Below are 16,658 nucleotides of genomic sequence, written 5' to 3'. Positions count from 1 at the left end.
CACAGATGCCCTCCGAATCCTGTTCCTCGCTAAGGTGATCCCTGGAGGGCGACCTGGGGCGGGGGTCTTCTGTGGTGGGGGATCCCTGTGGTAAATTGCACTGTCTGTGGCAGGGGACTGCCCAGGAGATCTGGAATGACGCTGTCTCTCCCTGGAGGGGGACGACCTTGTGCTATAGTGCGACTCAGGTGATCGAGACCTGTGGGTCCGCTTACGTCTGTGAGAGTCGGAAGCAGCATGTTCCTGAGACAAGCTGTCCGTTTGCTGTGTACCGTCCATAGCCAGGGCCTGACTCTGCAGAGCTTGCAGTAATGTAGCAGTTAGGTTGTCTATGGATTGTGACATAGACTGAGACATCTGAGTTGCCCATTCCGGCGTGGCCTGTGACACTGAAGCGTCAGTAGGGACTCCCTTGGGTTCTGACCCAGAGTTCTGGATGCAGTCCCGGCAGTGCGGATACGTGCTACCACTAGGGAGCGTGGCTTTGCAGGCTGTGCAGAATGCATAGAAACATTCCTGCCTGGTTCTCTTCCTTGAGCCCGGCATAGTGCACAGAGGCTGGCTATAAGGGATCGTGTACAGGGGTGGCTACGCAGAGGGAACCCACAGAGAGCCTTATAGGAAGTATAGATTCACAGCTGAGTAATGAGAACCCAGCTGTGAGCTTACCCCACCGGTGTGCCCCTAGGTCCAGCGCCGACAGATCCCAGTTCTGTGCTTCCCGGAGACCGCTGTGATGCTCCTCTCCTGGATCTCATCCAGAAAAAAATGGCCACCGGGACTCTGAGGAGAGGGAGGAGGGGGCGGAGAGCTGAAAAGGGCGCGCTGGGCTGTGTAAAAACGCGCCCTTTATGCCTCAATCCTCCCCTTCTATGACACTCCAGCGTGTCATTTTGGTCATCCGGGGGGCGGGGAAAAGGCGGCGGATTCGGCTAGGCCGAAGCCGCGGTCTAACTTAGAGGCCTGATGCCCAGGAGGGCTCCAGAGCGGCGCGGTAGTCCGGGGGGGGGGGGGGGCCGATTTGTACCAGACCCCCCCCCAGAATGGTCGACTGGATAGCGGTGGGGGTAGCGGTTTCTGTATGGGGGGCCCCTGAAGCGCTATGGAGCCGCTGCTGTTGCAGAGACAGGGACGCAGAAAAGCCCTGTCTCTGCTGTGCCATCCAGTCCGCACCCTCCCCCGGCCCCAACAGGATCCCTCAGCCGGCCTGGGGTCCCTGGAAGCTGCGGAATGCTGCCTGATCTCCGACCCTACCTGAGGCGTCTCAACCTAATGCCCCCTGCAGGGCATTAGGGAGGGTGCGTCTGTCACCGTCAGGGGGTCTTCATCCTCGCCTCAACCCAGACCCCTTAAAGGGGTTGGGGAAGGAGGGGGGTCTCGACCTCGAACCAGGACCCGAGGGACTGGGGAGGGAGCGACATGGGGAATAGCCACCTAGACCTCAACCGGGTACCCCTAATAGGGGACCGAGGAGGGAGCCATGCCGGGAGTCTCGCTGGAGACCCACTTTTCTTCATCTGTATTTCCGGACGAAAAAAGGAAAAAAAAAACGGAAGAAAAAAAGGTGTGCCTCCTTGCGACACTAAGCAAAAACTGGGGAAGGCTGACGCCGTCCAGGGGTGTATACTGCAGAGGAGGAGCCAAAGTTAATCTTTTTCAGATTATGCATAGTGTCGCCTCCTAGTGGACAGCAGCATAACATCCACGGTTCTGTGTCCCCCAATTAGGCGACAGAGTAAAAATTAAATAATCACCATTACTAGTATGTAAAACCTATGCATAAATACAGCAACTAAAAGTTGTGAAAACTATGCACCTGCTTATCCTTAGGAATGCTGTGCAATTTAGTTAGAGACTCCATAATCTCAGAGGGACTTTCAGAAATCTGGAAAATAAGAGTGTAGAGTATTAATAACCAAAGTCTCATGTGTATGTGATGATCACACCATATAATGCAGCAATAAGTTCAATAAGTTACCTTATCTAGCTCTTCTATGTGAATGTAATGTAGTGTATTACTAGACGCCTGCAAATACAAAAATAGATATATGTTAGTTCACCCACTTCATTGGGCACTGATTAAAAACCCCAGGACATTCGTTGCCGAAAGTAGTATCCAATTTTATCCAACTCATGCCCATGTGCAACTCAAACCAAATCACTCACCCTTTTTTCTATTTTTATTTCAGATCCAGGTTCTGCATAAAACTCAAAATGAAGAGTCGTGGCGCTTGGTGGGTATTTCTAGAAAAACAATTTTTTTTTTTTTTTTTTTTAATTAAAAAGTTTACATGACAATAGCTTGTTAGAAAAAGTCTTCAGGACTGAGCAAATTCCACGTGCTAGATACCTTGGGGAGAAAATAGATATAGATAGAGAATATATATATATATATATATATATATATATATATATATATATATATATATATCTCCATCTATATCTATCTCTCTGCTGCCAACATTTTTGGTTTCTTGTCCATCGATGTGTATTTGTAAAGCAGCTTTATTCATTTATTCATCACCACCTGGCAGCTAATAAAAGGGCTTCCAAAAATAAGCCACTCCCTAGCACAGTGAAGGCGAATCTTTGAGACTGAGTGCCCAAACTGCAACCTAAAACCCAATTATTTAAGACGAAGTGCCAACACGTGCCAAATGCCCCATCATGACCCCCTTCATGTAGAAATTGCCCATTCCCACCACCTCCATCACAGGCCCTCTCCCCATCGGCCACACCCACCCGCGGCCACACCCACCCGCGGCCACACAAACACATGCGCGCCGGAAGCCTCCTTCCTGTCACTTCCTCTCACACATTGAGTGGCGGCTGGATGACATCATTCAGCTCCGTGTCCGCGCCGCTCAATAAGTGAGAGGAAGGAAGCAGCAGCTCCGGAGCAGTGACGCGAGGCCGCGTGCCAGCTGAGAGGGCTCTGCATGCCCTCTCAAGCACGTGTGCCATAAGTTCACCATCACGGCTCTAGCAGGTCCCAAGGGAACCCTTCATCCTTTAACCCCTGTAAAAGGGATCTGGATTTACACTGAGCTGGGTCTATGGAGCATGATGGCAAGTAAAAAAGTCATATAAGGTGGCTAAAAAAAAAAAAAAAAAAAATAGAATAAAAAAAGTATATTCTCAAGCAAAGGTCAAAATTTACGGTGAGCAAATGAACACATAGGAACAGGGCACAACACAGTTAAAGGGACAGCAACAGGGTCAGGTATAAACCTATAACTCAACTGGAGGAAGGGAGCTAGGGGTCTATAGCATATGGGTCCAGCCCCAAGGCTTTCGGGAGGGGGTTATTGAGGTGACAATGTGTGGGAAATAATCCTTAAGCTCTCTGCCCAGATGGAACCACAAGTACCAGAATATCAAAACAAAATGCCCTGCATTGCCTGCAACAAAGAAACACCACCTAGTGACAGAAGCAGAGAAAGTACAGACATGGATATATTAGTATTTAACAAATTTAATGGAATCTATACACGTTTCCACCCCTGTGGTATATGTATGTAACAAATATTCAGCTTAATTCAATAGTCCAGCACTTAGATGGGAAATGGAAATCTCACTGCTGTGCCTATCCACCAAAGCACAGATTATGGCAGACTCTCCGTTTAAAAGAGACAGTCAGCACAGAAGGACTGTTCAAACCACGCACTGGAGCTTGGTGCACCATTAGTGAGGTCAAACATGTAAGTGCACATTACCACCTACTTGCTTTCCATCCATCTCCACCGTTCTATGAAGCCAAAGCTGTCAAAGAAAAAGGAGAAAACAAGTAGGAGTGGCTGCACAGAGCGTCTGTACTTGGTTTAACAGTTATTCTGCGCTGACAGAGTCCCTTTAACTGTGATACACCTAACAGCCCAACAAATCTGTGGATGCCACAATCAAATAGATACATCAAAGGAGAAAAGAAAAAAAAAAAAAACGAAACACGAGCTTGTCAACTGATGTGGCACTTAATACACATTAAAACTTACCGACATCTGCATATCTTTGCAACACTCAGCAAGACCAAAGCCATTCTCTTTTCCTCCCCAACTCTAAAAATAAAAAAAAAAACAGAAGAGGCTACAACTTGAATTTATAGCTACAATTTATTAAATATTAGGTATCCTATTCATCAGTTAGACAGAATTTTGGCCTAAAACAATTTGAACTCATGCAAAAATTTTGTGCAACTCAAATTTAGAGATTTTTTTTTTTTTTTTTTTACATCAGTCACAACTTCCAGAAAAGTTAGTGCAGCTCCGCCAGAAAGATGTACCCTTTCTCTGATGGATGTACATTTCTTGCATTGGCAGGGAGTGAAGCATCTTACTACAGCTTACGGTTTATTAAGACTATCGTGCAAAACTCCAGTCTTGATGAATCAAGGGCTGGTGTGTATTTTCAGTTTACCTCTGCAAGATGCTGTAGCCGTGACAATAGGGGTGTCCTTTTATCAGAAGCCAGGCGAGTGATGTAATTGGATCTCTTGCTGAAGACATACAGAAGATTGAGAACAGCCAGCACAACTTGCATGTCAGAAGAGGCGAGCAGAGTTGTCAGGTGCTGGAAATAAGAAAAAAAAAAAAAAAGGGATTTTTGGTACTCACCGTAAAATCTTTCTTGGAGCCTTCATTGGGGGGGACACAGGTTACCATGGGTGTATGCTGCTGTTGCTAGGAGGCTGACACTATGCAAATAAGAAAAAGTTAGCTCCTCCCCGGCAGTATACACCTACCGACAGACCCAAATTACCTCAGTTGGTGCTAAAGCAGTAGGAGCAGCAACAAAAGAACTCAACCTGTGTACCAACCAAACAACGGCACATTGTCCAACACGGTACAACATTAAGGGAGGGTGCTGTGTCCCCCAGTGAAGGCTCCAAGAAAGATTTTACGGCAAGTACCAAAAATCCCTCTCTCTCGCTTCATTGGGGGACACAGGTTACCATGGGACGTCCGAAAGTAGTCCCAAGGTGGGAAAGAAATGCTGAGAGAAGGGTACTTGGGTCGGCCGGTGGGAGACCGCCGCCTGTAGTATCTTCCTACTCAAGCCTGCGTAGCAGAGGCGTGAGTATCTACCTTGTAAAATCCCCGAAAGTGTGGAGAGTAGCAGCCTTGCAAACCTGCAAGGCCGAAGCCTGGTGACGAACGGCCCAGGAAGCTGCTACAGCCCGGTAAGAGTGAGCCCTCACTCCCGGAGGAGGCTGTTTGACCTGGACACTGTATGCCTCCGGAACCGCTGAGCGAATCCAACGAGCAGTGGTGAAATTGGAGGTTGGAAATCCTTTCCGACAACTTTCAGTGACGACAAACAGGGAATCGGACTGACGGAAGGAAGCAGTACTAGCAAGGTAGACTCGGATTGCCCTGACCAAGTTCAGCTTGTGGAGGGATCTCTCCAAGGGATGAGTTGGAGAGGGACAGAGGTGAGCACGATGTTCTCATTGATGTGAAAGACAGACTACCTTTGGCAGAAAGGCAGGAACTGGTCTGAGAACTACCTTATCCTGGTGCAAAACTAGGAAGGGAGAATGGCAGGATAATGCTGCCAACTCTGAAACCTTTCCAATAGAGGAGATGACGACTAGGAAGGCCACCTTCCACGATGAGGGAAAAAAAATTTCCTGAATCGGCTCAAAAGGCACACTGGAGGGCGCTCAAGTCAAGATTTATATCTTGTGACTCGACCAGAGACTGGTAAGGAGACGCTATGTGAGCGACATCCTGAAGAAAAGTCTTCACCTGGGAAAGACACCAGGTCTCTTGGAAGACAATAGCCAGAGCGGACGCCTGACCCCCTAAGGTACTGAGGGAAAGGCCTGAATCAAGACCCATCTGTAGAAATCCAAGAATGGAGGGAAGAGAAAAAGACATAGGAAACAAACTGTTGACCTCACCACCGAAAGAAGGCTTTCCAACATCTGTGATAGATGCGTGATGACGCTGGTTTCCTTGCCTTAATCAAGGTCTGGATAACCTTGTGGGGAAAACTTGAGTCCCTCAGGACCGCGGCGTCAACGGCCATGCCATTAAATTCAGAGACGGAGAAATCGGATGGAAGAGGGGCCCTTGCGATAGAAGGTCTGGACGGTCTGGAAACCTCCAGGGAACGTCCAAAAGTTCACTAGCTCCGCATACCAGGCCCTCCATGGCCAATCTGGAGCTACTAACAGAACGGGAACCCCTTCTGCTTTTAACATCTTCACGATCCTGTAATCAGGAGAAGAGGAGGGAACAGAAAAGGCATGCGAAACTGGGACCATGGGATCACAAGTGCGTCGCAACCGACGTCCATCGGATCCCGAGACCTGGTTACGTATCAGGGAACTTTGTGGTTTGCTCGAGACGCCATGAGGTCGACATCTGGAACACCCCACCTCAGACAAATTTGGTGGAAGACGGCGGGGATGAGAGACCACTCGCCTGAAACGAGCCCCTGATGGCTCAGGAAATCGGCTTGTCAGTTGTCCACCCCTGGAATGTGGACGGCCGATATGGCGGAAAACCGGATTACTTACCGGTAATACTCTTTTGTAGAGCCACGACAGCACCCACAGAGAGGGGATCCGCCCCTAGGAACAGGAAACCTACAAAGATAAAAGGGACGGTCCCCCTCAGTTGGATTACAGAGAACAAGAGGAACCGCCACACATGCTTTAGTCAATTTGCTCAGTAAGCGATTCTAGTATATATACTTATTTCTTTTGCTACATTTCACATTTATATACAGCTTCTATCCTTCACCCACCAGAGTAAACCACATGTAGATATATCAAGGGAGGGAAGTGAGCGGGTGCTGTCGTGGCTCTACAAAAGAGTATTACCGTAAGTAATCCGGTTTTTCCTCTTCGCCACGACAGCACCCACTGAGAGATTTTCAGAGATAATCACCTGGGAGGGCCCACCGTGTTAAAGGACAGATCTACAAAAGGCCAAGTCATCGGAAGCAGACAAATCTAGCCTGCAGTGACTATAAAAGCCAGAAGGAGAAGACCAGGTTGCGGCCTTACATATTAGCTCAATTGGGACATCCGTCCTTTCGGCGCAGGAAGATACGGCTCGTGCAGAATGTGCCCTCATGCCCTGTGGCGGGCCTTCTCCTTTTTGCCGAATATGCCAATGTAATTGCGTTTCTGATCCACACTTCTTGCTACCCTGGAAAGAGACAAAAAAAAAAAAGAGCCCTGCTCTGCCTCCAGGGCTTAGAGTTATCTATATAGACTAATACGGCCCCTTTTATGTCTACGCCATGTTATCTCTCCTTCTCTGGTGTTGCCGGGCTATCATAAAAAAGAGGGAAGGTAGTTTTCTTGGATCTATGGAATTTAGCAGCCTCTCTAGGGAGGTAGGACGGGTCCGTCTGACACTATTCTGCCCTGAAATAGTCAGGAAGGAGGATCTATTGACAGGGCCTGGAGATCATGCATCCTCCTTGCTGATACTAGAGCTACCAAAAAGGCGGCTTTCAATGAAACGCACTTTATTGAGGCTAAGTATGGGCCCGAATGGTCCCTGCGTGAAAGCATCTAGGACGAAGCTAAGGTCCCAAGGTGGTTTTTGAAGGATGTGAACCGGGTTTGCTTGCCGGCAAGCAGAGAAAAATCGAGCTACCCCTTCGTTGCCCGCACGTCATAATTATACTTGGCCTCCAGAGCCGAAACTTGGACTTTTAGGGTGTTACCTGCAAGTCCGAACTCACGCCCTTCCTGCCGGAACTCTAATATGGCAAGGATAAAGAGTCTCCCCGGAAAGGTCTGCTGAATGGAAAGTTAAAGTTTTTCCTGCAAGAGGGTACCAATTAAGTCATCTGAGAATCCCCTTAGCTTTGGTAACTGCCTCTCAAATTACATGCCGTGAGGCGTAGACCCCTGAGATTGGTAACAGGGACTTTGTGAGCGCAGGTCCCGATCCAGAGGGAGAACCCATGAAACCCACGGCTTTTTGGCCCAACAGGCTATTAAGATGACTCTCGCGCCTTATTACCTCATCATCCTGGTAACAGCTGGCGACCATAACATCAGAGGGTCTGGTGAACCGTCCAAGGGTTTAGAAGGGCAGCGAGTACATCCGAACTGTCTTGTTCCGTACAGTGGAGAGAACCTTTCGACCCGCCTAATGTAGCGAACAGATCTATCTCCGGCATGCCCCATATAGCTGCTATCATCCTGAAGATGCACTGGCTGAGCACCCATTCCCCTTGATGTCGGGTAGGGTGGCTGAGGAGGTATGCTTCGGAGTTGTCCACTCCTTTGACATGGAGAGGAACCAGGAACAGGCTCTGAAGTTATTACCCTGACAAAACGGGTCAATAGGGACAACAGGCGTTTTGGCTCTCTGCAGGATTCTCTCTGCGGTAGATATCGGCGTTCTTGACTGTATTCCTCCTCACACTATGAAGGTACCATATCATACCATGAAGCATCCTGAAGTGATAGGAGGCCCTATGAAGGTCCATGAAGCACTAAGTACCATGAGGTACCATGAAGTACTCTGAAGCAATATGAAGCACTATGATGCAATACTACATATGATGAAGTACTATGAAGTACCCTGAAGCAATATGAAGTACTATGACTTACTATGATGCAACAAGAAGCACAATGAAGTCCTATGACATACGATGGCATACTAAGACATATCATGAAGTACTATGGAGTACCATGCAGCAATATTATGCACTGACATACTATGATGTACTATGGCACAACAAGAAGTACCACAAGGTACTATGACATACAATGACGTACTATTGACATATCATGAAGTACCATGAAGCAATATGATGAGCTATGGCACACTATGATGCAACCAAAAGTACTATGAAGTACTATGAGAGATCACGAAGTACCATGAAGTACTAGGAAGCAATCTGATGCGCTATGGCAAATTCTGATGTACTATGATGCAACCAGAAGTACTTTGAAGTATTATGACATATCATGAAGTACCATGAAGCAAATATGACGTACAATGAATTATATCATTGGCTGCGTGTGCATCACTATTTGTGCTTTTTCTCCTTTCGATTCATCTTTGGCGCATGTTTGCACCGGGCCGTAGTATTTGGTAATTTATACAGTGGTGTCCACCTTTCACTGCATATCCTTCGTACTATGAAGTACTATAAAGCAGTACGATTCATAGAGGCGCTATGATGTAATACGATATATCCAGACTCTATTATACCATATGATATACATAGATCCCATGGGGGTACAGATAGACTTACGGCCCCGCTTGAAGGTGCCAAACAAGAGACCAGGCCCCCAGTTACATTCAAGGGGGCACCTCTCAGTTCCAGATCACCTCCACTCTGAATGGTACATCTCAATTGTCAGAGTGACCTCACCCGAAGCCCATTAACGAGCCGCAGCTGGCAATCTTCACGGAGACAATGCGCTCCTAAAGTCCCTAGGACTGCTACCAGTATGCTGCTGTTTACCAAGATCTATGACTGGTATTACATTCTGGTACTTGCCTGGCTTCCAGCTACTTAGCTGCTGCCATCTAATGAGAGCAGTCTCACTCGGACTGGAATGGACACTGACCCTCGGAGAGCAGGGGGAAGAGTGAGTGAACTCCTGCACACTGCTTCACTGACCCCTGCCGGGTGCTGTAGCCACCAATTGCAAGCCGAAGGTCTAGCTATACTGAGCTTCCCCTCCAGGGAGCAGGGTGAGGTTAGTGCACTTTTTTTTCTCTCACACATCAACCAGACTAGAGATCTTCAGCTGGTCTCCCACTCTGGTAATTGTCCGGCCTTCATCTGCTCAGCAGCCACCTAAAGAGCATCTCCGCGTCTCCTTGATGATTAACACATGGTACTGGCTGTGGAAACTCAGCCTAGGATGTGCTCTGCTTCACCGTGTACCACCTCTTTCCGTGGAACCATTCTGTCTAGAGCGTCCACCCTTTCTGCTGCTTTATGGTAGCACCTCCACCACTTCATGTGGGTGTACCTTGCACCGAAATACGAGGCGTTCTGAAACGTGGTTCGCTTTCCCGTCTACCACTTTTATCCGTGGCCATACAAGGCCTTCAACTGCAGACCTCCTGCGCAAACGCGCGCAAGTTACAGTACATTCCAGCCATATCGTGCTGCATCCGTAAGCGAGGATCGCCCCACCCGGCCCCTGCCTCACAGTGTCATTATCAGTCGAGGGAGGAGTCAATCTGCCTCGGCTCTCACCGTCCCTCTGGGACTCAGGCCCACCATGCCAAGCCTCCAGCTGCTGGCCTTCTGCACCTTTCATACGCGCTAGGTTGGCCTCTCCCGGTCTACGCTGTCGGACCGGAGCCAGTTCTACTCCAGCCATATGCTGCATCACCATGCCAAGCCCCCGGCTGCTGGCCCCCTGCGCCATGCTGCGCCTCTCATACGCGCCAGGTCAGCCTCTCCCGGTCTACTGTCGGACCGGACCATACCACTGACCATCCAGGAGTCAGGTATGGAATCAGCGTTCAGCATTTTACCGCATTCCGCATCATACCTGGGGGTGCCGGTAGCCTTGATGTGGAGTCGCGCTCTTACCCTGAGCCAGGACACTCTGGTCCATAATGCTGCGTCCCCCAAGGGGAGTCTCCATAGATGCCGGCTCCTGCCGCTCTATGCACCATACGAGAGCCAGGCACATCGTTACCAGGCCTCATGCTGCATTACCAGCTGAGCGGGGAGATGAATATCAGATCTCTCCCAACACTGCTTCCAGCTCTGGGGCCCTTGCAGCTCATATGGACGCTGTACAGGCGGCAACCAGGCCAGGTATCCTCTTGCGAGCTTCTCTCTATGGGTTCCTTCTAGGAACAGGAAACCAACTGAGGGAGCGAGGGGGACCGCCCCTTTTATCTCTCTGTAGGTTTCCTGTTCCTAGAGGCAGATCCCCTCTCTCAGTGGGTGCTGTCGTGGTGAAGAGGAAAACATGGCTTTCCGCCCAATGCCGAATCTTTGCCACCTCCAGCATGATCTGCTTGCTGAGAGTTCCAACTTTGTGATTTATGCACGCTTCTCTGTGAGAATGGACTGCCAGCGGATGAGGGCAAGAGAACTGCCCTAATCTCCAAGAGACTGATTGGGAGGAGAACCTCCTGAGCATCCCAGCAGCCTGCGCTGTGAGGTGGAGGAAAACAGACATTGGTGGTGACTTGCCACCAAATGGGAAGGAAAGATCTCCAGCGTAGGACAGAGGAGAAAAGCGTCCACCAGGTTAGGGATTGCCTCACCTTGAGAGGCAGAAGCATCGGTCGGTTCAGGGAAATCGTAGTCTTGTCCCAGGAAGGAGGGCCAGCTTGAGAGGGCGGGAGTGAAAATGGGCATACGGCCCTGCTTCCATGGAGGCAATGATCTTCCCCAGGATTCTGATGCAGAGTCGAAGGGGAAGAGGGACCAGGCGCTTTAGGGCTTTGATCCCCTGTCGGAGAGATGAAAAGTTCTTCTTTGGAAGGAAGACTCGAGCTTGGCTGGTAACGAATTCCATGCTCAGGAATACGAGACGCTGAGTTGGGATCAGGGTCGACTTGTCTTTGCTGATTATCCGGCCGAGACGCCACAGCGTGTCCAGAGTGATGTGGAGTCTGAACGCAGTCTCAGCGAGATGGGCCCTTGACCAGAAGATCATCAAGAGAAGGGATTATAAGAATTCCCTTACAAAGAAGGATGGCCATGACCGCCACCATGCTCTTCGAGAAGACCCCGGGGACGGACGCTGGACCGAATGGGAGAGCCGTGAACTGGTAAAGGCGTTCCTGTAGGGCAAACCGGAGGAACCTCTGATGCTGCACACAAACAGGAACATGCAAATAAGCGTCCTGAATGTCCACAGAGCAAAGATATTCTCCCCCGCTCTGTGGAGGCGATCACCGAGTGCAAGGACTCCATTCGAAAATGGCAAACCCGAAAGGTGACGATTCAACTGCTTGAGGTCCAAGAAAGGGAGAAGGGAACCGTCCTTTTTCGGGACTACGAACAGGATTGTGTAAAACCTGGAAAACTGTTCGTGCCAAGTAACTGGTACGATTACTCCTGAGTTTAGGAGGGAAGAGACACCCCAGGAGAGCTGACTTGGTGGACGAGAGGGAAGAAACGTCCCCTTGGGGGCAAAGAAAAATCTATCTTGTAGCCTGAGGTGACAATCTCCCTGACCCTGGCGTCGTCAACCGCCGCCAACCAAGTATCCTTGAAAGGAAGAAGCCTGCCTCCCACCCTGGAAGGATTCCCAGGTGGGGGTGACCCTTGATTTTGAGGACAATGTGTGCCCGCGAGAACCGGAAGGCTTGGAGGGGCGGCTCCTAGACCTCCAGCGAGGGGCAGGTTTGAAGGAAGGTTTCCTTCTTTTCCTCTTGTGCGGAAGAACGGTCTTGCTGTGAGGATCCGAGGTTTCCTTCTTTCCCCTGAAGAGAGGGTTTGAAAGGGCCGAAAAGGCTGGGTGCCCCTTCTATTGAAGGGGCGTCTTGGCCTGCATTGGGGCAGAGAAGTACCCTTGTCTCCGGTGGCGTCCGAAATGATCTGGTCCTGCCCGGCTCCAAGGAGCCTGGAGCCCTGGAATGGTAGGCCAGTGAGAGATTATTTATTTTTTTTTTTTTTTATGAAGCTGTAACCACATTCCACGCCTTCAACAAAAGGATGCGGCGAAAAGCAATAATGTCGCTGTTTGCTCTTGCTGAAGAAACAGCAGTATCCAGGGAGACATTCAACAGGTGTTTACCCGCATGGGTAATTTAGTCTGCCAAATCCGCTAATAGCTAAAGCCTCGAAATGTCTGTCCGTAACGTTCTTGAGAGACGCCGCATCGGGAACGGACAGAACTGTGTGGGATGCTAAGGGTGAGACCGGCGGGGTCCACCCTAGGAGATTCAGACCCTTTGCTGATAAGGTCTGAACTAAATGGGTAAAGGATGTCTAGCCGTTTTCTTCCCGGGAAAGCGCCTTCTGGGATGTTCCCAGTGTCTAGTGGTAGCAACCTCAAACTCGCGAGTGGGAAAAAGTCTGTAGGGACGTTTTACCCTTAATACAATGGATTCGTCCTGAGCAGTCGCATTTTCCTCTTATTTCGAGGGTTTTAACGATAGCCGAAATGAGGCTACCTACCATGTCCTGTGTTCAAAAATAAAAGAGTCCGACGACTCTGACAGAGGTTACATCTATGACCTGACGTCCGCCTCCGAAGAGGGGGAATGGGTAAAGAGGGGCACTTTTGGTGCTGTAGCGGGGCCCAGTGAACTTGAAGAGGAGCTAGACAGAGTCCGCTACCTAGACCTTCCTCCAGGTCTGTGCCTGTGAAGGTCGTGGTCAGGTGCGTGCGAATCACAGTGTGAGGTGTTCGGAGCACTGTTGGCGGAAGGGAGATGCAGCATACGCTCCAGGAGCTGTACCAGGGACTGATATTTTAATCAAGTCTGAGACCGACCGAGACATTGTAACGGTCAGACCGGAGACCGACTGGGACATGGCAACAGCCCACTCCAGAGGGGAGGGTGTGCTCTCATCCCGGACGCTAGAGGTGTCCTGAGGGGCAGACATGGTGGAAGGACTGCAGGACGGACAGAAGGGCGACGGCTGGCCTGAAGCCCACTTTCTCTTACAGCGGGCACAAGCGTAGTGAATAACCGTAGGATTGTGACCAGAGGCCCCTGTGAGGTTGTGAGAAAGTGCAGCAGGATGTTGGCAGCGATACTGCTGAGGAGAGCTAATAAAAGGTAAAGTGGCTAGGGGAAGGGAGAGGGCAGAGCCTACCAGATACTCGGCAATTATGCAGCAGAGTGCAGGAAGCTGTGTCCCCCGATGTACAACGCAGATGTGTGGGTGCTGAGCATTGTAGACACTGCAGGAGCCTTGGCTGCCAATATGGAGGCTGCACTCCTTGGCCACGGGACATTGCAGAGCAGACAGCGTGTAGAGATCCCCCTGTGAATGTCGGCTTGGGCAGGCATAAAGGGGGGTGTGCCCAGCCGTCAAAAGTGAAACTTGCATCCTAATAGGCTGAGACACTGAGAAGGCGTCACCGCCTGAAGTAGTCCTAAAGCCAGTGCCGGGACGAACACGCAGGCCAGGGGGCGTGTCCGGCGATGAAGTGAAAGCGGAGCGCTGATAGGCTGGCCAAGGGGGCATGAACGGGACCCATGACGCGCCGAGGATGCCGAGCCCGGGGGTGGGGCCAGCCGAGGAAGAAGCCTGTAAAAATGGCGGAGACCGCGCGCTGAAGGGGAAAAAAAGGCACGGATTTCGAAAACAAGGTGCAAGAAGCAGGGGTCTATTGTGATGGGTGAGCGTTTTAGGGGTATATACCTCCGTTGTGAGTCCAGCTCCTCTTTATCTCTGAGAATCGCATCAGGATCCCTCGGGAGAGAGAGAGGGTCCTGGTATGGAGATTCTCCTTCCTGCACCGTCTCCGGACGGTGCAGAAGACGGTATCGACCCCTTATTAAAAAGGGGGAAGGCCACCACCGGTGACCACCATCTTCCTCTCAGCCCTCTCCGAGGAGAGGGGTGAGGAGGGGAAAAGGCAAGGACTTGCCGCCAATAGTCACCCTGAAACACCCATAAGGGTGACAGGGGACAAAGTCCTGCCTGCGGGTCCGAGAGTGGGCGATACCACACTGCTCTCTCAGTCGCATAAATGTGGGAAAACAGGGTGAGAAATCTGCACCCTGTTACCCAAAAAGCTGTATCTGAAAAACAAAGGGGAAATGATTAATAAACACACAAAACCTGTGAAGAAAAAAAAAAAAAAAAAAAACACTGCGGATCTGGTGTTAGATCCAGGTCCGCCTCCTACAGACACTAAGCTTAAATTGAGGTAATTTGGGCCTGTCGGTAGGTGTATACTGCCGGGGAGGAGCTAACTTTCTTATTTGCATAGTGTCAGCCTCCTAGCGACAGCAGCATACACCCATGGTAACCTGTGTCCCCCAAATGAAGCGAGAGAGAAATAATGTTAGCATTTTTTTAACGACTGTCTAACCTGTGCAGTGGTAGATGGCTACGCCATGCACGTTAAGGCTACCCAAATCTGAAAATCGGTGCAGGTCTTTAAAAGGTGGCACATTCTGTGGCTAGACTATACATTTTGAGATTGGGAATACCCTTCAGTTCTTCTTTACTAGCTCAAGTCCCCATCTCAATGGATTTCTATTGGAAACAGTCATCATGCTTGTCTATATCCATAGTGTAGCTATTTGAATGCACCAAGACTGTTTCCTCCAAAACTAGAAGCAACTCAACCATATCACTCCCCCCCATACTTGTACACTCAGTCATTACCTCGATAGAGCTGTAGAGATGCCGTGAAAAGCTGTACTCAATCAGCAAGGCAGTGAAGTTGAGCACTGCCAGAAGAAGTGCTTTCAATTGCTCCTTATCAGGTCTATCGCACACAAGCATCCAAGACATATTCTCAACGGTCTGCCCAGCATCAGCCAGGATGCCATCAAAGCGATCCAAGAGGTCCACCCAGTGATATAGCTCGCACTAGAGAAGGATTATAAAAATAAAAAAATTTAAAAAAAAAAATAAAAAATAAAAAAACCACCACATTTACCTTTGCACAGAACCAAAAGAGAAAGAAAGCCACCAGCATCTGGGCAAGTCCGGTCACATACCTTCCCAATATTCCATGTCTTGATCTGCTGGAGCTCCAGCAGTAGCTGCTCATCAGTACAAAGTTTCAGCTTGTCAATCAGTGACCTGCAATCAGCAGGCTGTAAGATAGAAATGTGGAAATGAGCGTTAATTTGAAGTGTGTGAAAATAGTACTATTAGCACTGTATGCATTGCCACAACCATAAGTGTGTAGCCATCTCCATTTACTTCTATGAAAGATGAGGAAAGCAGTAGAGCGGGGTGCGTGGCAATTGCTATTCTCCACCTGGATGTGGTGTCCACCAGCTAATATCTTGAGATGGGAATACTGCATTAAATCTGGCTTAGGCCGGTTTCACATTAGCGCATTTTCAGCGCGCGCACGGCCGGGGGTAGCTCCGCCCCCGATCCGGCTCTCTGCCCGGCGTGCCCGCCCCTTCCTTGTAGCGCCGCCTCCTAGCGGACAGCGGCGCCCTTCAATCGGCGCACCCTATCTTTAGCATAGGGTGCGCCGATCGTGCGCAGGCCGTGCGCTAGTTGCGCTTTGACCTGCGCTGCGCACTTTTGACGGTGCGCCGTGCGCGTCAAAATCCGAAAAGTTTGATTTTGGCGCGCACGGCGCACCGTCAAAAGTGCGCAGCGCAGGTCAAAGCGCAACTAGCGCACGGCCTGCGCACGATCGGCGCACCCTATGCTAAAGATAGGGTGCGCCGATCGCAGGCGCCGCTGTCCGCTAGGAGGCGGCGCTACAAGCAAGGGGCGGGCACGCCGGGCAGAGAGCCGGCTCGGGGGCGGAGCTACCCCCGGCCGTGCGCGCGCTGAAAATGCGCTAATGTGAAACCGGCCTTACATAGGTAGATTCTGAGCACTTTGTGCTTGTAATTGCAATATTTCTTAATGTGGCATGAGCAACACTCACCGCCTCTGTTGGCGTCTTCTTCAGCTTCGTCCTGTCCACCTTCATAGTCAGAGTTTACCGATTCTACAACCTAGAAAGCAGGGAGACGGCAATATTTTAGTATATACAGCTAGGGGGCAAAATGTGCACTATTTTTAACAATTTGCAAATTCCTTTAGTAAGC

At 50.0% G+C, this 16,658-nt stretch overlaps 1 protein-coding gene across 9 annotated transcripts in view; it reads right to left on the bottom strand.

Moving 5' to 3' along the window:
* The window catches only part of HUWE1 (HECT, UBA and WWE domain containing E3 ubiquitin protein ligase 1), a 234,366-nt gene that overhangs the window by 200,207 nt on the left and 17,501 nt on the right, over positions 1-16,658 (bottom strand). For all 9 annotated transcript variants that reach the window (XM_073590844.1, XM_073590843.1, XM_073590850.1 and 6 more), the window contains exons 3-10: positions 16,496-16,565; positions 15,597-15,695; positions 15,259-15,465; positions 4,414-4,566; positions 3,993-4,055; positions 2,167-2,244; positions 1,979-2,026; positions 1,817-1,885 (exon numbers count right to left, since the gene is read on the bottom strand). In XM_073590844.1, coding sequence (XP_073446945.1) covers positions 1,817-1,885; positions 1,979-2,026; positions 2,167-2,244; positions 3,993-4,055; positions 4,414-4,566; positions 15,259-15,465; positions 15,597-15,695; positions 16,496-16,540 — 762 coding nt within the window. In that variant the 5' untranslated portion in view covers positions 16,541-16,565. The remainder of the gene's footprint in view (positions 1-1,816; positions 1,886-1,978; positions 2,027-2,166; positions 2,245-3,992; positions 4,056-4,413; positions 4,567-15,258; positions 15,466-15,596; positions 15,696-16,495; positions 16,566-16,658) is intronic.

The sequence above is a fragment of the Dendrobates tinctorius genome, unplaced genomic scaffold (genome assembly GCF_039654945.1).
Source record: "Dendrobates tinctorius isolate UK_male_01 unplaced genomic scaffold, ASM3965494v1 ptg000120l, whole genome shotgun sequence".
Taxonomy (NCBI): domain Eukaryota; kingdom Metazoa; phylum Chordata; class Amphibia; order Anura; family Dendrobatidae; genus Dendrobates; species Dendrobates tinctorius.
This window is presented reverse-complemented; position numbering and strand designations above follow the sequence as displayed.